This window comes from Cyphomyrmex costatus, unplaced genomic scaffold (genome assembly GCF_001594065.2).
Source record: "Cyphomyrmex costatus isolate MS0001 unplaced genomic scaffold, Ccosl1.0 scaffold35, whole genome shotgun sequence".
In the NCBI taxonomy this organism is placed as follows: Eukaryota; Metazoa; Arthropoda; class Insecta; order Hymenoptera; family Formicidae; genus Cyphomyrmex; species Cyphomyrmex costatus.
In genome coordinates this window covers 359,289-379,310 of record NW_017277664.1, presented here as the reverse complement: position 1 = coordinate 379,310, position 20,022 = coordinate 359,289, and the positions used below count along the sequence as shown (strand labels likewise).

The following is a 20,022-nucleotide window of genomic DNA, read 5'->3' as shown; positions in this document are numbered from 1 at the left end:
CGTTGCAGAAAAAATAAGGTAAATTGTAGGATTTGAGTAGTTATTAATGGTTACACTAAAGAACACAAATTGGTATATATATAAACATAATTTATTTTAAATAAACCACTAACATAAGACCATCCCTTTAAATTTATATAATGTAATACTTTTGTAAGACATATAAGATCAGAACAGTATGTACTCGGACAAAAATACATAATTCCAACATTGTATTTTCAATACAATATCGTCTGATGTACTTTAAAAATTGTATGGTGACAATCTTCTCGTATTAGAATGAGTTTGTTTATATATATAAATATAATGTACATGCGCTGTTCTATATGATCGAGCCAAAATTATGTCGTAACACACGCCAAGTATATAATCAGTTTGCATATTAAGCTTATACACGCGTGTGTTACAACGATGTTATGACGGAATTGGTAAAGCATAAGTTCTATTAGCAAGTCTGATAAATTCCGTTTTATGAATGTGTCAGTCTTTTATTTAAATCTATGTGTATAAATGATCTCTACGTTTCAGACAATCTTGTGTACATGTCGTGTATTAAAAAGAAAAAATATTAAGTTGCCATATAGGAGGTCAGAACAAAACTACAAATGTATGTATGAGATATATATTATGTACACAAAATGATTTATTTAATCCTATTATTATATCTTACTAATAAGGAAGAAGTAATCCTTCTATATTATTTCACACGGTCGTTATAAACAGCTCGATTAATTCGGTTTTCAAATCGATTCTTCGCATTTACATTGCGTGTTTACTTTTCTATGATGGTTCATTGTTCGCCGTGTCGTTTTGTAGAAAAAATTAAAATAATCTACTATTACAGGTATTCATTCACGATATACACAATGCGTGCGCACGTACACGCAAATGTTTTATAAGTTGGAAAAAGCAAGCGCGTATATGTATATACAAAGACAAAATCAACAAAATATTATTGAAACGGTTTCTGTAAAATTTCATGCTGTTCGAATCTTGTTTTTCTGAATATTAGCCGATGTTGATACATATTGAATGGAATGATTGGACGAGTTGTAATGTGATTGTGAACGGAAACCGCGGCTTGCGATACCTGAAAAGGAAAGGAACGAATTAATCTTTCAATCACACTCATATTCTATTTATGTTTTACATTATAACAAATCAATTTGTTAAAATTAATAAAATATAATAAATTAAACATGGACAGAAGCAAAGCAAATGAAACATTTATTTGAAACAGAAATGGAAATAATGATTGACAAAAGCTGGCATTAAAAAGCAGCAACGTGTGAAATATTCTGCGCATACACAAAACATAAAATAATAATTCCAGATAAAATTCGTCAGTTATTTTAACTTAAGAAAATTACAATTTTCTAAATTCAAAGTTAAAATTATTTTTGCATACTACAATCTTTGGATGATTTAGTGTAGAGATGGATGTAAGAGTATTAGGAGATTGGACAGTGACTCACCGGCAGTTACAATGCGAATTGCATTGCGGTCATAAATAAGGAGGGTTCCTTTATTAATAGGGTTGGTGCCTCTGGTTCTGACGAGCACCCCTTTGCTTGCCACCGTAGCCTGAACCTCCTGGAACATATACCCACGTGGAACTTTATTAGTCTAATCGTCCCAGCTGCATACATCATTCGTTTATCTTTACAAGAGATTAAGCATAAACTTATGTATAGAAACACAAACTACAAAAAGAAACTATCAAGTTGCGCAAATGCTTATTTAAAAAGTAATAGATAAATATAAATGTAAGAGAATAACTATAGTATGATCTATGTAGAGGCTACAGGCTAAGGTAGTAAGCTGCAGGCTGTGTAATTTATACTTTCCCCTTCTTCCATACTTCTAGCTCAAGCGATAGCTAAATATAGGATAACGGTCCATTGGATGTGATTGTTAAACGGTTCTATTACATTCATAAAAAAAAAATTAAAAAAATAGGAAAAAACAATATATAAAAAACCGCAGTGTCTCCATATAAAAGGAGAAATTTCCAAGGATACAAAGTTAATCATAATATATATAAAAAAAACAACTGACATGAGTTACATAATGATAGTGTGACAATATTATGCTTTTAAATAAAGTTTACCGACTTTGCGGACATTAAAAGTCAGTTGCAGAACAAATGGTAAAAATCGATTATTACAAGATAATTTACAACATAATACGTAATTATATTACAACCACTTCTATAATTACAAACTTTTCTTTTTATAGAAGTCTGTGGTTACAATTTGCTTCCATGATATACATACGTATTTAGACATAATTTATCTTTTTATGCATGCAATCGATATAAGTTATCCCAAGAATGTTAACTTCTCTCCTATAGTATTCATTTTTTCACACACGCACGCACGCATATATATATGTTAACATACAAACACATTTTCCATTTGTAGGACAAATAGTTAAAAAGTTAAAAAAAAAAGCATATTTAAATAAGGGACAGAGGAAAAAATAAAAATGAAGAGAATGGGACTCATTGTCAGTTTCGAATAAGGAAGGACGGATGAACGTAGTTACTACATGAGAAACTAGGTGTAGGCGATAATTCAGTCGGAATGTATGCCACTTAAAATATACAACGATACGGATAGATATATAAATATAAAGGAAAGGACGCTACAATGCGTACCTTTACCGCGTGCGCCACCGCGCCCGCCACTGTAGCCACCGTCGTAATTACCACTGCCATATCCATATCCGTCTGCGTTTCATGGAACACACGGTATAAAGAAACAATGGAATCAGTTATCGATGTATATCAATTATTCATTTCCTTTTACATTAAAAGGAAAAATCTATGCACATGGCGCTCAAAACAGAAAATATATATTCAATAAAGATTATTTTGTATGACATAATATATATCTAATAATTATTTAAAAAATCTACGAAATGTGTTGTTATAAACACTATTTGTATTATAACGCATTATTATAGTATTCTATGAGAGCGAAAGAGTTATATTTTCCAAAGGATTTTTTCGTCCAATTTCTGATCGTTAGTGTAGCGTTAGATTTTAATATTATAACACACGTTATTTGGGAGTTTGTATGAATTCAAAAATGACATGCATTTAATAAAAAAATTCATCATGCTAAAAAAAATGGCTGCATCAGAAAATAAAACATGCGCATAGTTGAAATTAAAATTTATATAGCATATTCCGACAAAAAATAGCGTCAAAATGAAAAAATAAAAAAAATATCTTTTATCTACATATAGAAAATTATAGAGTGGAATTATAGTTAATGAAACAGGTACGTAGATAAAAATCCACGCTTGTGTCCTTTACATTATAATTCGAGATTTTTTTAAAATCATGCCCTGAAAGTAATCTCAGAAGTCATACGAGATACAAAAGTAGTACAGTAGCCATTCTCACTGTTGTAAGAGCATGTGCTTAGCCTTCGCTATTTTATTGCAGATGAAGTTGGAAAAAAACATGAAACGTCATGCGTGAGAAATATGGCAGGATTAACAACAGGATCTCTGGAAGGATATAATCTCGTACAATGATGTCGTATATAGCGTTTCTTTAACCCATTAATTGCCAATTTTTCGTTTTAATGGTTATATATATATATATATATGATTTTTGATCCATAATACAAACAGCGCTTAATGGGTTAATATTTTTCGCTTTTATGCGAGTTTTATATATATGCCTATGTAAAATGATGTTACAGTGATGTGTGTGTGATTTTTCCGAAATCAACAAGTTTATGGAGTTTGCAATAAGACAAAGAGAAATATAAAAGGAAATAAACGGAAAAGATTTCAATTATATCAATATATTAAATATTAAAAAGTTATTAAATCAGTCGTTTGAAAAATTAGTTTCACACATATCGATATATAAAATAATCTCACCAAAAATTTTATCTGAAAGAAAATATTTATATCGATTGATTATTGAGTAATGTATGTGATAATATATCGATAAATATTGTAAAATGTAACACAAACATATTTTTTAATTGTCATACACACATTTACTGTTACCAATTATATATATGTTTTTATGTTAACTTTGTTAATTGCATATTTACACATGTACATGTATATACAATTTAAATGTTAGTAGAACGTTAAAGAACATAATTTAGCAAATGATTAGATTAACTAATCATAATGCAATGAATAGTCAGTGCTCTAAAAGTAGATCAAAAGTAGAAAATAATTCGAATTATGTTCATTCTATATGTAGCCTTTCAAGTTCTAATAATCGGATTTATTACGGATTATGTTATAATATATTAAAAGAACATAATTCGAAAATATTTCTGAACTTGAGTCACTGGTTTACATAGAAACCATATCAATGATAAAGTTAACAAAACAATTGTTTGGAGTTTACTACTAAACTAAAATTATTCAAGTAAAATTGTCGAAAACATGTTAATACGAACAAATCAAAATTGTTACCAATCTGTACATAAACCAGTACTCGCATTCCTATTTCTATTTAATACTAAAACTTAACACACCTAGTATAATACATACATAAAATTTCTGATTATTCCATTTCTTGTATTATCGAGTAACACATATTTAACGAAGCAAACAATATAAACTTACATTTCAGCTTACTCAATTAAAGTAAAAAGTTAGTATACACAAAAAGATGTATTTTGATTAATTGAAAAAATGATAAATGAAGGGAAGTTAAGCAATTTGAATGCACGATAAAGAAATTCAATCAGTCATAGTATGCATATATTTTCCTCAGGTGTCTATAATTTTCGCCTGCCGAATACACTGGGACGGTAACAACGAATAATCTTGCGTTTATTATTATTAATTATAATTTCTTTTTCGAAGGAAAACAAGACACACGAGAAAAAAGCAAAACAATGATCGGCACATAATAATTATATGCCGATTTTATCATCGATTTTAATAATAGTTAATGGAATTACCGTATCCACTGTAGTCGTAGCCGCCGTAACCTCCGTACCCACCCCCACCATAATAATCGTATCCATATCCATCGTAGCCACTGCCGTATCCTCCTTGACCGTAGCCACCACCATAACCACCGCCATAGCCACCCTGTCCCCATCCTCCTTGACCAAATCCTCGACCTCGGCCACCTCTGGCGCCACGACTGCCACGGCCGCCGGGTCCACCTCTCATACCGATCATTCCATCGGGCTTGGGTGTTGCTTTCTTTACATCAACCTGTTTAATATTGGAAATATAATTATTGCTATTTTTTGAATTATATAGCAAAATAATTCATTAAAAAAATGTTATAAAAATTGAAAAAAATAAATATTATTACATGCATTTAATAGCAGAACTGATAATATAAATATCATTTTATATGTATGTAAAAGATAAACGTAATGTTATATTAAAATTAGTTACAATAAGATTTAAATAAAAAAATTAAGTTTTGTTTTATTTTCGTCGATCAATCTCTTTATTGGAGAAAAATAAAACACGAAATTATTCGTTTATATTAGGGTTAATAATCTAAAATATTAAAAGACACAGATTTTTTTTTATAAATAAGTATTTAAATATTTTATTAAATGTATACTCACCTCTTTACCATTTATCGTTTGTTTTGAAGTCTTCAACAGCTCATTCACCACTTGTTCAGATTCAAAAGTGATGAAGCAGAATCCTTTCCTCTGATTTTTTGTTTTATCGAATGGCATCTCTACCTCGACAATCTAAAAGATTTTTTAGGTTTTTTTTTATGTATTGATAAGAGAGTGTTCGTTTAAGGGTATTTAAGCTAAAGAATACAGAAACGATAAAGTACTTACAGTTCCAAATTGTGAGAAGAAATTCTTGATGTCATCATCAGAAAGTTCCGTCGAAAGTCCGCCCACAAATATTTTCCCATGTCTAGCTTTTGCTTTTTTAGGATCAACCTTTTTATTATTGATAACATGATCACCAGCAGACATAATCTGGAAGATAATATTTCTTATGATTATTTGGTAAATAATCCATTAAAAATGTTATAAAAATTTGTTTGTAAAAACATCTCAGAAAGCAAATTATCATCACATGCATTCAGTAGCAGAACTGACTTAAAGTATCATCATTTAAGTATCATGTATTTAAAAGATAAACAATATTATTAAAATTTTAGTAGCAATGAAGGTTACATTATTTTTCTATTGCGATAAATTACAAATTGAATACCTTGTCAAGAGATTCAGCTTTAGCAAAAACAATGAAAGCAAATCCTCTCGATCGTCCTGTATTTGGATCTGTTTTGACATTGATGCTTTCAATATCACCATATGCGCTGAAATGTTCTCGCAATTCCTCTAAAAACGCAGAAGATAATTTTTGTAAGAGTGTTCTTTAAAAATTAATTTAAATCGTTTTAAAAATAATTATATAAATCATTATAATTTAAGCTCAGTACAAAGTTCTTTTCACATGACAATTGTCATCCAAAGGTGTCCTAAGAAATAACATCATTGTTGATTTGTTTTGTTACTCTTTATTATTTGAAGATTTTGCGAAGAGAATAAATTTTTAAGAGAATATAAGTTTCAAAAGAAAAAATTACTCACTGTCTGTCGTTTCCCAGCTTAAACCACCGACGAATAACTTCCTGCGAAAGAAAAAGAAAACAGAAAGTGTTAAAACCAATAAAAGAGAACGAAAGACATATTTGTCTTAAGTCTTTGATCATTGATATTGCGAAACCGAATGTGTTTGTAATAAGAAATTCACGGTTTAACATCTAAATAGGATTGCTATTCGGGCTTACGATGTTGGCAAATTCTCAAATCTCTGCAACTGCGCGCAAAAAAGTTATCTGTAATGAAAACGGAAGATGGAAATGTATTTGGGCCTCTTTCGCAAGTGACTGTTACAAGTTACGAAATAATCATAGTCTTTTACTACTCGGATACACAACTTGAGTACCAAGTACTTCTTATCGTCTCGTGTCGTCGCGCAATTTTTCTTTCACTCTTAACACCGACATGTTAAAAAAAAAAATAAGAAAAATATAAAAAAGTATGAAAATACCTATCGTTCAGAGAATCCTGGCTAGCCCCGGCCGACCTGCAAAGCAACGGAACGAATTTAATTCACTAAGTGAATTTCTCGAACGTATTAATTAATATAAAGATTTAAGATCGAAACGAAAATTTAATTTTTAAAAAACAAAATTTAAAAATCCCATTTAATATTAAAAAAAAAAAATTTTTTAATGTCGACTTGACCCCTAGAAGGACTATATAATAATCAGTGTTAAGGTATGAAAAAATTGAATGCAGACGATATGCAAAAAACGAAACAGACCTGTAGTGTCATTCGCAAAAGGGGCACTGGATCGACCATCGAAAAAAGATTTATATAAACGAGGAATATTTTATTCAGTTAAATATCGCACATATGTAAAGACTATATATAATTATATATATATCTACGACAAACGTATTTAATCTACAGCTAATTAGATCGCCCATTGTCGAAATTTAGAAAAAGTCTTATTTATTACAACGATAAACATAATAATTACAATGCAAAGCAATTACAAGAGTATACAGAATACCATTCCTAGAATAAATGAGAATTGATAAAGGTAGCTTACGATATATGCATCTGTCCTTTGTATAAAGTTACAAGAAACAACCATGAGAAGAACTGCTTTTCACACCATAGAAACCTTGATTTGAATGTTCAATTGTAAAAAAAAAAAAAAAAATAGAAAAGAAAACTTGGAAAAAAGTATATATATGTAAAAATCAATGTATCGAGAGAACAAAGTAACTATTCATCGACGTTTGCGTGAGAACCCGAGCAATAGTTAGACAACTCCAGTAGACATATCACAGCTGCTCCTAAGGGAAACAAGAATTTAATTTTTCCAAGTGGTTACTCTGACTGCAGATTGCCCCAAAGAATATGGCATATGCTAGGATAGACTGCAACTCTATATCGAAAAGCTAAAAAGATTGTTTTTCATTACTTTAATGATAGACAACTTTTGATATTTTCGATCAACATATTTTTATAATATAGATGGATATTTATTTATATATGGGATATTTATTTATATTTTACATGTACGTGTTTATATATTATATATTTGCCTTTTTCTCATTCTTTCTCTCTTTGTTTACAACGCTCATAGGACAAATTGCGATGTAATGGAAGAATGGTTTCAACTTCTGATTTATGTATATATATTTTCATTCGTTTTCTGCATTCTAACAACGAGCTGCAAGCTCGGTTTTTGCTCTGACTTTGTTTTTGGCACAGTGTCAACACGATTAACTGATTTACTTATTATATTTGACTCTTTATTTTTTATTTATGGCTGGTGATAAATACCGTTGGCACCAGTCACTCGCCGGTAATCAGTTGCTGGTCGGGTGACGTTTTCCACCTGTGAGCCGCCCGCCATGTGAAAACCGTTGTCGATCACCTGTAGATCAAGCCACATAAACTAGGGTTAAATGGCGTTCCGACCTACTGGACATTTTCGCATTGTCCCTATGATTTTGTGCTTTGGTCACGCCCAAACAGCATTTGGATCGGAAATTACTCTACGCGTGACCCAGCAGGCAAGTGTGTGTCTGTGCGAGACTTTATCGATATGACGAAATTAATTTGAGTTCCAGTGCTTGTGTCATGACGGAACGTGACGAACTTGAACTTGACGTAGACTTCTCGCAATAATTAGGACTCGGAAATCACTGCATTAGGTTTTTCGGTTCATGTCGATCCCATGTAAGTGTACGTATTTGTCAATCGTGAATCAATTGACTGTTTACCATAATTCAGCTGCAATGAATCGTACGAGGATAGAAGACTCGGCTGGCCAAAAAATGTACTCGAAAGTTTAGGCTCTATAAAAATATTACGGATTATTATTTGCTCGTGATGTTGCGTTCGCAAAAATTGATCGACTGCAGAACCCATAATTTCTCTTTATCAATTAGAGAACTACAATTATATAATTAACTAGATAGGGATAGAAAACAAGGAGTTTAATACACAAAATTACGAAAAATTTCAAAAACAGATAAATGTTATACCTCGCAACAACAGCACATATAAAGTTACAAACTAGCGCCTTTATTCGCCGTTATACACTGGTGTCTTAAAGTATTCTTGCGTAATATAGCATGCATTATCTCATTCCAATCTTTGATTATTATACGTCAAGACGTAGTGGAGCGCCGGAATTTGGCTGTTTTACTTCCATTACTTCGTACACATGAAACTTATGTCCCTTGAACATTTTTATTGTCAGCTATGGATAGAAGGAGGACGGGGAGGTGCATCTTCAAATTCATATTCAGTAATTACTGCCAAAATGCATCTTGTCCTATAACGAGGCAATATATTAATTATATGTTTATATATTTTATTACATTTTCTCAGATAATTATATTTCAATACATGTTACGTAGAATTTGAAGATTACTTCCACTTCCTGAAAATTTTACATCCTGAAAAATTCTACATATTTTTGTGAAATTGAAATAAATCTAATGCTTACCCTTCTTTGTAAAAAGATATCCCAAATAGCGTAAAAATTTGCAAAAATCTGTAGGAATGCAAAGAGCATTACATACAAAAATTAAAATTACAAAAAAATAACACAAAGAAAAATAAACGCAAAATCCCCTTGATATATATACAACAATATAACGGGAGAAACAAAAACGGGACGCGCATAATTGCAAAATTGTAATATCCTTTTAATTTTTTTTTTATTTACACAGGTGTCTTGTATTCGTTTATTAATAGAGACTGGAGGAAAAAGAAGTGTTTGGTCAAATTCATCCAGCTCGAGATCCGTTATGCTGAAAAAAAAAAAAGGAGTAAAGGAAAAGGAGCAGCGCGAGACAACGGCAGACGAGAACTTTTAAGGTCCATCAACATTTTACGCGAAGTGCATCGCAATAACTGCGTTCCATTATTCACCGCGAGTATTGAAAATCTATAGTTCACGTTTATACAGATTTTCAATACTCACAGTGAATAACGCAGTCAGCAAAGTGGAACACTTTTTTGGAACATTATCTTCTCCTTGAGTGATTTTTCATTGTTTTTCTCAATATATTCCTTTTACTAAAGTTAATTGTAATATTATTTTACATTATTAATATTTTTTTTATTCATCCAATGCTTCAAGCAACTCAGTTCTACGAGCCTACAAGGGACAAAGGTTTCCACGTGTTTGTAACGGAAGTGGAGCGCGCCCAAGAAGCAAACGCGCAAATTTCCGCTTTTTTTTTTTTTTCACGCAGCACCGACGCTACGTGCTGTATGGAATATTCCTCGACATTCATTATTACGCATCTCGTCGTTTCTATTCTCGTTCCTTCTTTCGCTCTCTATCTCCCTCTCCCTCTCTCTCTCTCTCTCTCTCTCTCTTACGACGCCTCGGGCGCGCCCTTTCCGGAGCCGCTGCCGGCGCCTCCACTCGTTCTTGCACCGCCATTATTGCCGCCGGCTTCTTTCGTCAATGGATCCTAATCGCGAATGGAGAATCGCCGCGAAAGATGGGTGTTCGCGTGCGCGGCGCGCCACGGAGAAGCGACGAGGCCGTGTCGTCGAAACGTAGGCGTTCGTTGGCATGCCGATGCGAACGGATTACGTTCCGCGGCGGACCGCACGCCTTCGCCATTTTGTGAGACGCGTGCCCGCCCGCCCGCGCGCGCGCGCGCGCGCGCGGCCCGGCCGCTGTGTCGCGAAGTTATCGCCGATTCGCGCGATCGCCAGACTACAACGCGCCTGAAGTACGAAGCGATCGCGCAATCCGGGACAATTAATGAGCTGCGGCACAAGGGAGCGCGAGCAAGCAAAGACCGGGAGGGAAGTTACCTGTCTTCTTGCGACTCCTGATTGTTCTCTATCATGTTGTTCTCGCCGTTGTTCTCGGCCTCGCCATTCTGCTCCGCGAAGTTTTGCTCCGCGATGTCATCGCTGAAATCCTTGTTCTCCTGATCGGCCATCGCGTCTGCTTTTTTATCTATCGATATTACCCGCGTAAGTTACGATACGCGGCACACCACGATGCACTGTGAGCACAAAGCCACTTGAATAGTCGCAAATTGCTCGTTACGCAGCCGTGCAGCTCGACTGCCCAATGGAGAAGAAAGTGCGGCGTCGTGCGCAGCCCGGAGGTCCTCCCGCCGGCAATTTACGCGCGAGGCATCTCGGGACGTACGACTTTGCCGACCAATCGCATGGCGTCGCTCAGGAGTGTTCGACGTGTCGACGGTACCCCGAGGATTCGATCACGTCAAATTGTCTATGCCAAACGCGATCTAACGTTACGACTTTACGTTAACCTTATGAATAAATGTAGAATGTTTTTTTTTGGAAAATTTGACTCATCGTTAGATTTCTCGATTGATCCCTGCGTGAATGAATACGTGAGTGTTTTCATTAAGCACTCAAAATTGAATGAGTTTCATTCATGTAAACAGCGAACTTACAGCGTTTGTTTTGTCTATTAAATTTTACTGTTGAATCGTTTGTTGTAAATGTGGCGCACGATCAGCCGTAGGTTAATTAAAAACTATTTAACTCATTCAGCTTTTAGATCGAATTCATTGTCTCTTATATTTATTTTGGAAAAATATATTATTGGATATTGAAATTCTTGAAAATTCAAGACTATTAATCAGTAGATCTTTTCATGTTAAATTTGTTTTCTAGATTGTTTTTTTAATGTTTAATTTGTAATACTTGATACTGAATTGTTTCAGAAAAGTAATTTATCATTAGACCGATCTGTAAATAGTGCTGTAGAAAAAGTTTTAAATAAATAAACAATTTTTGTTCGATCAGTAGTTAAAAAGTGGGAGCCAAGAAAAGTCTAATTCTTACGTTCCTGGTTGCGTTTGGATCGATGGTTAGAGAATGCGTCATCAGTGGGGAGAGGTAAAGGAGGGAAAGGAAGGGATGGAAGAAAAGAGACGACGGATTTAGCGCCATACGCATCAGAAATTTCGGTCACGCGACGCGACTAGCAGGAGAGAAACACAGCCAATGAAATCGCCAGGAGACACTGTTCTCGACCATCGACCAATGGAAGATCGCCGAGAATCCCACTCAATTTTATTACGATTTTTCACGTTTATTTACTTCTCAGAAATTATAAAATATCTGGAATATGAGACAAGTGGATTTTATTGTAATATAAATTATTAAAACAATCGACGTAAGGAAACCAATATAGTATTTTTTGTTGCATCTGTTCGTAGATGGCTGCGAAAAAGCATGAGTGCGTTCAGGAATTATGCTCAGATAACTCTTGGGTGCATTTTTACTATACTGTAACGTAAATTGTAGCTTAGAGTTATTCCTGAACGAAGCCCATCTTTCTCTCACAGTGGCGCTGGAGTTGGTTTGGTGCGCATCCTAGGCCGGTATTCATAATCGGTTCTTTAAGATCGTCTTAAGTAATGTCTTAAGATGCTAATGCAGCTGTCTGATTGGTTCATGATACCTCAAAATTGAACTTAAGACGGTCTTGAATATAAGAATTGAATGAATACCGGCCCTAGACACTGCGTATTCAGAAATCAATCAGGACTTAAGCGGATTGAACTTAAGACGGTCTTGAATATAAGAATTGAATGAATACCGGCCCTAGACACTGCGTATTCAAAAATCAATCAGGACTTAAGCGGAGAGCACAGACTTTTGCATAACGTATAAAGCATAAGGAATTTCATTGGTCCATTTTCTTATGCATGAGTCAATGGACCAATCAAATTCTTTATGTATACGGTTTATGCGTTATGCAAAAGTGTGTGCTGCGGCCTTTTAAACGGGGAGCACAGACTGTTGCATAACGCATAAACCATATACATAAAGAATTTGATTGGTCCATTGACTCATGCATAAGAAAATGGACCAATGAAATTCCTTATGCTCATGCTTTATGCGTTATGCAAAAGTCTGTGCTCCCCGCTTTAGAGCCCCAACACACACTTTTGCATAACGCATAAACCATATACATAAAGAATTTGATTGGTCCATTGATTCATGCATAAGAAAATGGGCCAATGAAATTCCTTATGCACATGCTTTATGCATTATGCAAAAGTGTGTGTTGGGGCTCTTACGGTCAAAATAGCGCTGCAAAACGCTTCGAAATTAGAGTACAGGTACTCTATTCAAAATTAAACTATTGATCAGCATACAACATACGACACGTAATAATGTAATACAAATGCAATTAAATGAATAGAAAAAAGATAATTGTATTAATATGCGTAAACAAGTTTTTGGAATCACACTCCCTTACTTAAATGACGATAAAGATGATTTAATAGCATGTTCTGATTCTACAAAAAATAAACCTTCTAATAAAACAAATTAAGGTCATGTCGAGCGTATAATACCATCGTTTAACAATCAGCATTTTAAATCACATTTTTGGTAAGATTAAGATTTGATAAGATTTTTTTGCTCTTTTTGCATCTGATGTAGTCACATCAATTTACGTGTAACTTTCACTATTGGGATCAAATAAAGAAATTTGGGGCATCTTAATTGTCCTTTATTATTATAATAATCATACACAATAAATATTGTCGCAACTGATCGCCACCACTGATCGCCATACTTTCCCGCGTTCGTAAATTGGAACCGTAAACGCTTCAGGCAGAGAGAAACCTGAAAGAGAACATGACGACCTAAAACCTGTAACCGTAAAATGCTGCCGCGCACTACTGCCCTCTGAAGAAGTGGATGTGAACTACATGCAAGATCCACTATTCTGAGGATAACGCATCTACTTTTCAAGACTGATGGTAAGTAGATATTCGCGGTTCGTATAATCGTATTCGCGCTACATAAAATGTGGATCAAAATAAATATTCTTCTCTGCAATTATATGTATGTTTACTTACATGCGCGTGACGTTTATTATTAAGCTTAAAAGTATTAACATTAAAGTTGTATATTACACCCATTTTTTTTTTTTACAAATGTGTTAAAATATATCGCGCGTGTTTATATTTTAAATAAGTTATATATACATATGTATATATGATCCCGGCAATTGATTGCTTTAATGTACTTTATACTCTTGTACGCGAGTCAGCGCAGCCACACTGTGGGTCGAATTTTTTGACATAAACGGTGAATAAAAAAAGTCGAGAATAGAGCAAAAAATTAGCAAAAACGTAGCCCTTGAAGAATATGTACTTGATTTTTCATTTGCTGCTACTTTTCTTTGTGGCTGTGGCACAGCCACACAGAAAAATAGCATTACACGATAACATTATCGTTACATTATCACGATCGATTTTTGTCTCGATACTAAATTGAACTTTGATAATCATTTTACACATTTTCAACGTCGCATAAAATTTTCGTGAAATCCGCGGAATAAATTGTATAAATATGCCACAGGAACAGAAGGTAAAAACAAATGTCTTTCCCATCATTTTCTGAAGATAGAAAATTGCGGATAGGATTTCGGAAGACATTGGTCCCAAACATTTTCTGATAAAAAGAGCGATTTTAGGTTCTAAACTTGCACGATGTCTGGCGTACTTGTAATAAGATACGAGCCACCGTGTTTCGCATCGGACTTGATCTTTGGGAGTATTACAAGCCTTTGGATCCTAACAAACGTTGTTTGATATCAGGTATAAATATCGTACATTGGCATCGAGACGAGCAATTGCTTTAAGCACTTCTAAAGTTAGTAATTGTTGTGTGGGAATGTGTATTTCTGGACATTCGATACAATAAAATGTATTTTAATTCGGATATTAGTTCCATTATTTGTTTTGCTTATTCCCCCATATTACAGAATGTTTCAAAATTGTTGAACTTTTTTTAATGACAGAACAATGGCATAAATTATATTCTTTGGCTATAACTAGATGCGTTTATATATACATATATAATGTTTATATCTCAAATGTATGATTTTTAAAATTTGTATTAAAGTTATAAACAAACATTTATGCAGAAAGCAATTAATGCAGGAGCAAATAATATTTGAATAAATCTTAATTTCACAGTATACAATTTATTGATTTAAATAGGCAAATATTAGCAGAATTTTAATCTATTTTAAAATTGTGCTACAGTAATGATTGAATAATTTGTGTTATCAAATGTATCTAAAATTTATGATTATTTTACGGTGCATTAAATATAAAATATGTGTGTACGTAATCAATTATTAAATTTGCAGAGTCCAAATTTATCTCCGTTTTGACTGGACCGTTAAAAGGGGTGATTGGCTTATCGGATAGAGAAATATGCGATTTGGCGGATTATTTTCGAATTCAGGACGGTCGAATTCTTTATTCACAGTTCTGTGAAGTTATTCACGATAGTGGTACAAATAATTATTTGTATATAGAAAACATTTATTAATATGATTATTTATATCTTTATGCATATAAAGCTTAATATAAAATGAGATCAGTAAAGCATACAGATTTGCAAAATAATAATAACAATTTCTGCGATATCTCCCGTAGTTCCTGATTTCGGAAAAAACAAGACTTTGGTGACCGGTTTAGAATGGGAGGATCCGCTGCATATAAATGTTCTGAGCGGTACGGAAACGCGAAAATTAAATTTGGTTATCACTCAGATCGCCATATTGGTGAGCAAAAGAAAAATTGATCTTTGGCCATATTTTCAAGATTACGAGCTGGTATGTTTGACATAATTCATCTATGAAAGTATGAACCGTTACGGTTTACGATATTAATGATTACAATTGTAATTTATTCTCTAGTTTTTGTGTTAACTTGAGAGGTAAGCATAATTGTGCTAATATGAATACATTAACAATTTTTAATAATTTAGTTTTGCTTGTGAAGAAAGCATCGTCGATTTTATTTTATTATTTAAAATATTGATTTCATTATGTAAAATTTTATTTACCTCTGAAAAAGTTTATGTTAATTTAACATATTAAAAATAAGGAAAAAGTAATTAAATTGTAAAAAAAATATATTTTTTATTAGTTTAATAAAAATAAATAATATAAAGACGTTTAATAGTTTTTGATTCATTCTAAGATGCTTTGTAGATTGCGAAGAACGTCGGCACAGTCACTCTCGCCCATTTTGGTCGAATTTTAAAATTTCTGGGCATCGTCCTTGGCGCCGAGGAGTTTCGCCTACTCGTAAAGAGATTTGCCAAAAATGCTTATACTGTAAATTATGTAGCGTTTATGAAGTCTGTTGATGAAGTTCAACGTTATTTAGAGGAATATGGAATGGTGGATCTCAGCGGGGTATTGTCAGTTGTAGAATCTTTCTTATTTTTGTTTCTTCATAATTTTTACGTAATAACATTTATAATGCATATATAAGGAGAAATTGGGACAATATGTATTTTTTTAATGTTACATTTCTCAGGAGTTGCTCGATCAATTTCCCGGTCGAATAATTACGGCCGAGCTGCCGAAACTCCCACGACCGGAAATTGGTAAGATCATACCTAGTCAAGTCTTCGATAAGCAAACGGTGTTCCATCCGGTGATGGAACAGACGAGGGAGGCGATGCCTGCGCTAGAAGTCATAAAACGCATCCAGAGGCATATTCTCGAGCGTCGCATACGAATCCATGAGTTCTTCAAGGTTATCGCGTTCAATTTCATTATGTGTATGTCCAATTTCGTTATGTATATGAGAATTTAGCATACGTGATAACATTATCTAATTAATGTTATCACGTATGCTGAATTCTCATATGCGCGCGGATTTATCAACGAGTCATTACGCGTAACGAGCTCGCTCGCTATCACTCCTATCATCATGAGCGTGATATATTCACGGTTTAATCCGTCGATTAAGAACGATTTGGGTTATCATATAGGGTTTCGAATATTTGAATGTCGGTCGAGTGACCATCTCAGAATTTCGGAGATCGCTGGACGCGCTTCAGATTTCGTCTTTGGGCCATCTGTGGCTGATTGAACCAGAAATTGATGCCTTAATCGAGCTTTACAAGGATCCAGATGATCCCGATCGCATATGTTGGCGCATATTCCAGGATGATATAGATGAGGGTACATACGTATCTAAAATAAATGCAAACGTTTTTAGTGATATATCCTGAGAACAGACGCTTTTCTTGCTTTAATTATGTTATCTTTCTCTTAATACGAGATAAAATGTTTTTTTAAATGTATTCTTTATAATAATGTGCAGATTATTTATATAAAAATTATTCACAATTTATTGACAATTAACAATACAATAAGAATGCAATTACAATAATGTACAATTAAAATACGGCAAATGAATTTTTCAAAAAATATTTTTTAAAATAAGATAACCACTTTTTATGTACATGTGAAATAAATAAAAAATATATGTTTTGTAATTTTATTGTGCAAATAAATCCTAATTTAAATAATGTTTGTTTCTAATATATTTTAATATTTTCTTCTTATACGGGTGCCACCGTTCTTACACTTCACCATTGTAACATTTTTATTTTTAGTTTTCACCGTGAAAGGACTTGATAAATTGCCAAATCTAAAAGTGGAATCACCACCTCAAGAAATAGTTGAATTACCTCGAAAGGGTACGTCGAATTGGCAATGCCAGCCGAAAAATATAAGAGATTTTTGTGAAGATATTTTGCAGAGAGTAAAGCAGCGAGTCGAAGAAAGGAGAATTCTCTTGAAGCAATTTTTCAAGGATTACGACAAGTATATTTATTTTTAAATAATCGTTAATGGAATGGTTTATTTTGACGTATATATCTATACAATATTTTAACGACAAATTTAAATAAAAAATTTTTCAATGTATTTAATACAGTAAGTTATAATTAAGTAGTTATTAAGAAACATTTATTTATTGTAACTTTTATTATAATCAGCATATATGATTTATTTAATACGTTTACATATACTTTTGGAAAATAAATATGAGAGTATAATATTTTAAATTAAAATTGCTTGGAAAATAGCCATGGACAAATGTTTAATTTTCGATCAAAACGTATTGTTATTTAAACGAAATATTCTATCAACTATTGTAAAATATGTCATTAATAATACCGTAAGGTATAAATAACTTTTGTACTTAATAAATCAATTATATTGTACATTTGCAGGCACAATTGCGGTCACGTAACGCGAACACAATTCAGACAAGTCCTTACCACAGTGACGATACTCTTGTCTCCGGAGGAAGTGTTTGCTCTGGAAAAAAGATACAACGACGATATGGGTTTTAACTACACTCGATTTCTACAGGAAATAGAACTTCAGCCAATCGTGGAGCCTTTATATTATAGCATGTTGGAGGACAAGAAGAGACTTAACGCTGAAAGACCACCATTTGAACCTCACGAGGATGAGACCAACGTTGTATTGATTTTGGCTAAAATTAAAGCTAAAGTTGTGCGCGAAAGAATTAAAGTAATTTATATTTGTTTTTTATTGATTAAAGAGGAGTGAATCGAATCAGAATTAATTTGCTAATTTTTTTTCCACACGTAGGTTCTTGAATTCATGCGTCAATTTGATAGGCACAACCAGTTTGTCATTTCAAAGATCGATTTTATTAGAGGTCTAGATCAGCTTCGTTGCGGTTTGACAATTGCGGAAATAGACACGATTACAAAACTTTTTCAGGCGCCTCTAAAGTATGGAGATATAATATTGACAATAAGAATCATTAATTTAAGAAAATAAAATCAGTTAATAGAAATAATGAGCATATAAACTAAAAAAAAAAAGAAAAGAAGGTTAAAGCAGATTTCTAGTCAAAATCCCTTAAGCAAATTTTATTTTCCAAGCAATATAGTTGCATTTAAAATACGTTTAATACGTTTAATACGCATTAAAAATAAATTTTAAACGTTTAAACTAAAAAATATGTGTTTAAAATTTGATACGTTTTTAAAATTATTTAATGAATGTTATAAAAATGTATTAAAAGCATTTATCAAATCTATTTATGTCTATTAATAATTTTTTATTATGTTAAAGTATGTTTTTATACATCATAAAACATATGAGTAGACGCATTTCAAGCGTTCATTGAACATGTTTAAATATTTCAGTTAATATTAATTTTCTTTATAGAGAAATCGTTTAATTTTATAAAATTGTAATTATATCGTCATATATTTCTTTTTTAACTAACATTCTTATTTCGCGATTATCATGTTTCTTTTTGAAGATCTGATTTTGTTGAGTACACCAAATTCGCGGCAATTGTGGAAGAAGCCGTAGCGACCGGGTGTTTGGAAAAAGTTCCTCTTGTGGTTCCCCTACAACATGTGCCTTCCGAGGCGAGTAGCAGAACGTTCCTGAATTTTGACGAGCGACAGAAGGTATCCATCGCGATGGATAAACTGTGCCGAGTGCAGAGTCCAAATCTGGAGGAGATTTTCAAAGTGAGTACAGCTGTGATTAGGGTATGTTATGTTATACACAATACAATTATTTAAGAGATAATTATTTATTATTTAAAATGTTTTCTTTTTTTCTTTTTTGCGAGGAAAAAAACAATAAAAAAAAAACTTAGTAAATGCACATTCTTTAGGATTATGATAAAGAGAATACCGGCACGGTTTCCAAAGGACGCTTAGTCAGAACATTGTCTGTTAGACGAATGCTAGAGCTCATCAATAACAACGAGTTGGATGCTGTACACAAATGTTTCTCCATTGAGAAAAACGGCCGCTTGGAATTCAATTATCGAGCCTTCTTATGCGCTTTGCATCTGTTACAAGAAAACAAAAAGAGTTTGTGCTTATAAAAAGCGAGGATGACCTGGGTGCAAATTCAGAAACTAAGAATATGTTTTTATCTGTTATATCATAATGTTGTATATTACTTTGAACAGTTTAATACAGTGAAATCGTAATAAAAGATATTTTATGTTTTACTGTCCTTTGTATTTATATGTTAAATTGTGAGAAATAAATAGAAAGAAACAATTGTACAATTTTCAATATTTTATACATTAATTTTATTAATTTTAGATATTTTATGTAAAGAGAGAGAGAGAGAGAGAGAGAGAGAGAGAGAGAGAG

General features: G+C 33.0%; 2 protein-coding genes across 7 annotated transcripts; one reads left to right on the top strand and one right to left on the bottom strand.

The window, feature by feature from the left end:
- Positions 1–443: 443 nt before the first annotated feature.
- sqd (RNA-binding protein squid) lies at positions 444–11,110 on the bottom strand. 6 transcript variants are annotated; one of them, XM_018542921.1, is made up of 9 exons: positions 10,852–11,110; positions 6,573–6,613; positions 6,193–6,320; positions 5,808–5,954; positions 5,580–5,711; positions 4,950–5,211; positions 2,660–2,731; positions 1,476–1,593; positions 1,009–1,090 (listed from the first exon to the last, which is right to left on the bottom strand). In XM_018542921.1, the coding sequence occupies exons 1-8, from the start codon at positions 10,980–10,982 to the stop codon at positions 1,529–1,531; spliced, it is 978 nt and encodes a 325-aa protein (XP_018398423.1). In that variant the 5' UTR covers positions 10,983–11,110; the 3' UTR covers positions 1,009–1,090; positions 1,476–1,528. The 6 variants fall into 6 exon arrangements, with proteins under 6 accessions (XP_018398421.1, XP_018398422.1, XP_018398424.1 ...); XM_018542919.1 differs by lacking the exon at positions 1,476–1,593 and having other exon boundaries at positions 444–1,090; XM_018542920.1 differs by lacking the exon at positions 1,476–1,593 and having other exon boundaries at positions 444–1,090; positions 4,992–5,211.
- A 3,281-nt stretch (positions 11,111–14,391) lies between these two features.
- LOC108776253 (uncharacterized) lies at positions 14,392–19,753 on the top strand. The gene is made up of 12 exons (XM_018542807.1): positions 14,392–14,409; positions 14,516–14,639; positions 15,197–15,343; positions 15,489–15,667; positions 16,049–16,255; positions 16,380–16,601; positions 16,840–17,032; positions 17,470–17,680; positions 18,091–18,397; positions 18,479–18,624; positions 19,164–19,380; positions 19,530–19,753. The coding sequence occupies exons 1-12, from the start codon at positions 14,392–14,394 to the stop codon at positions 19,743–19,745; spliced, it is 2,187 nt and encodes a 728-aa protein (XP_018398309.1). The 3' UTR covers positions 19,746–19,753.
- The last annotated feature ends 269 nt before the right edge of the window (positions 19,754–20,022 follow it).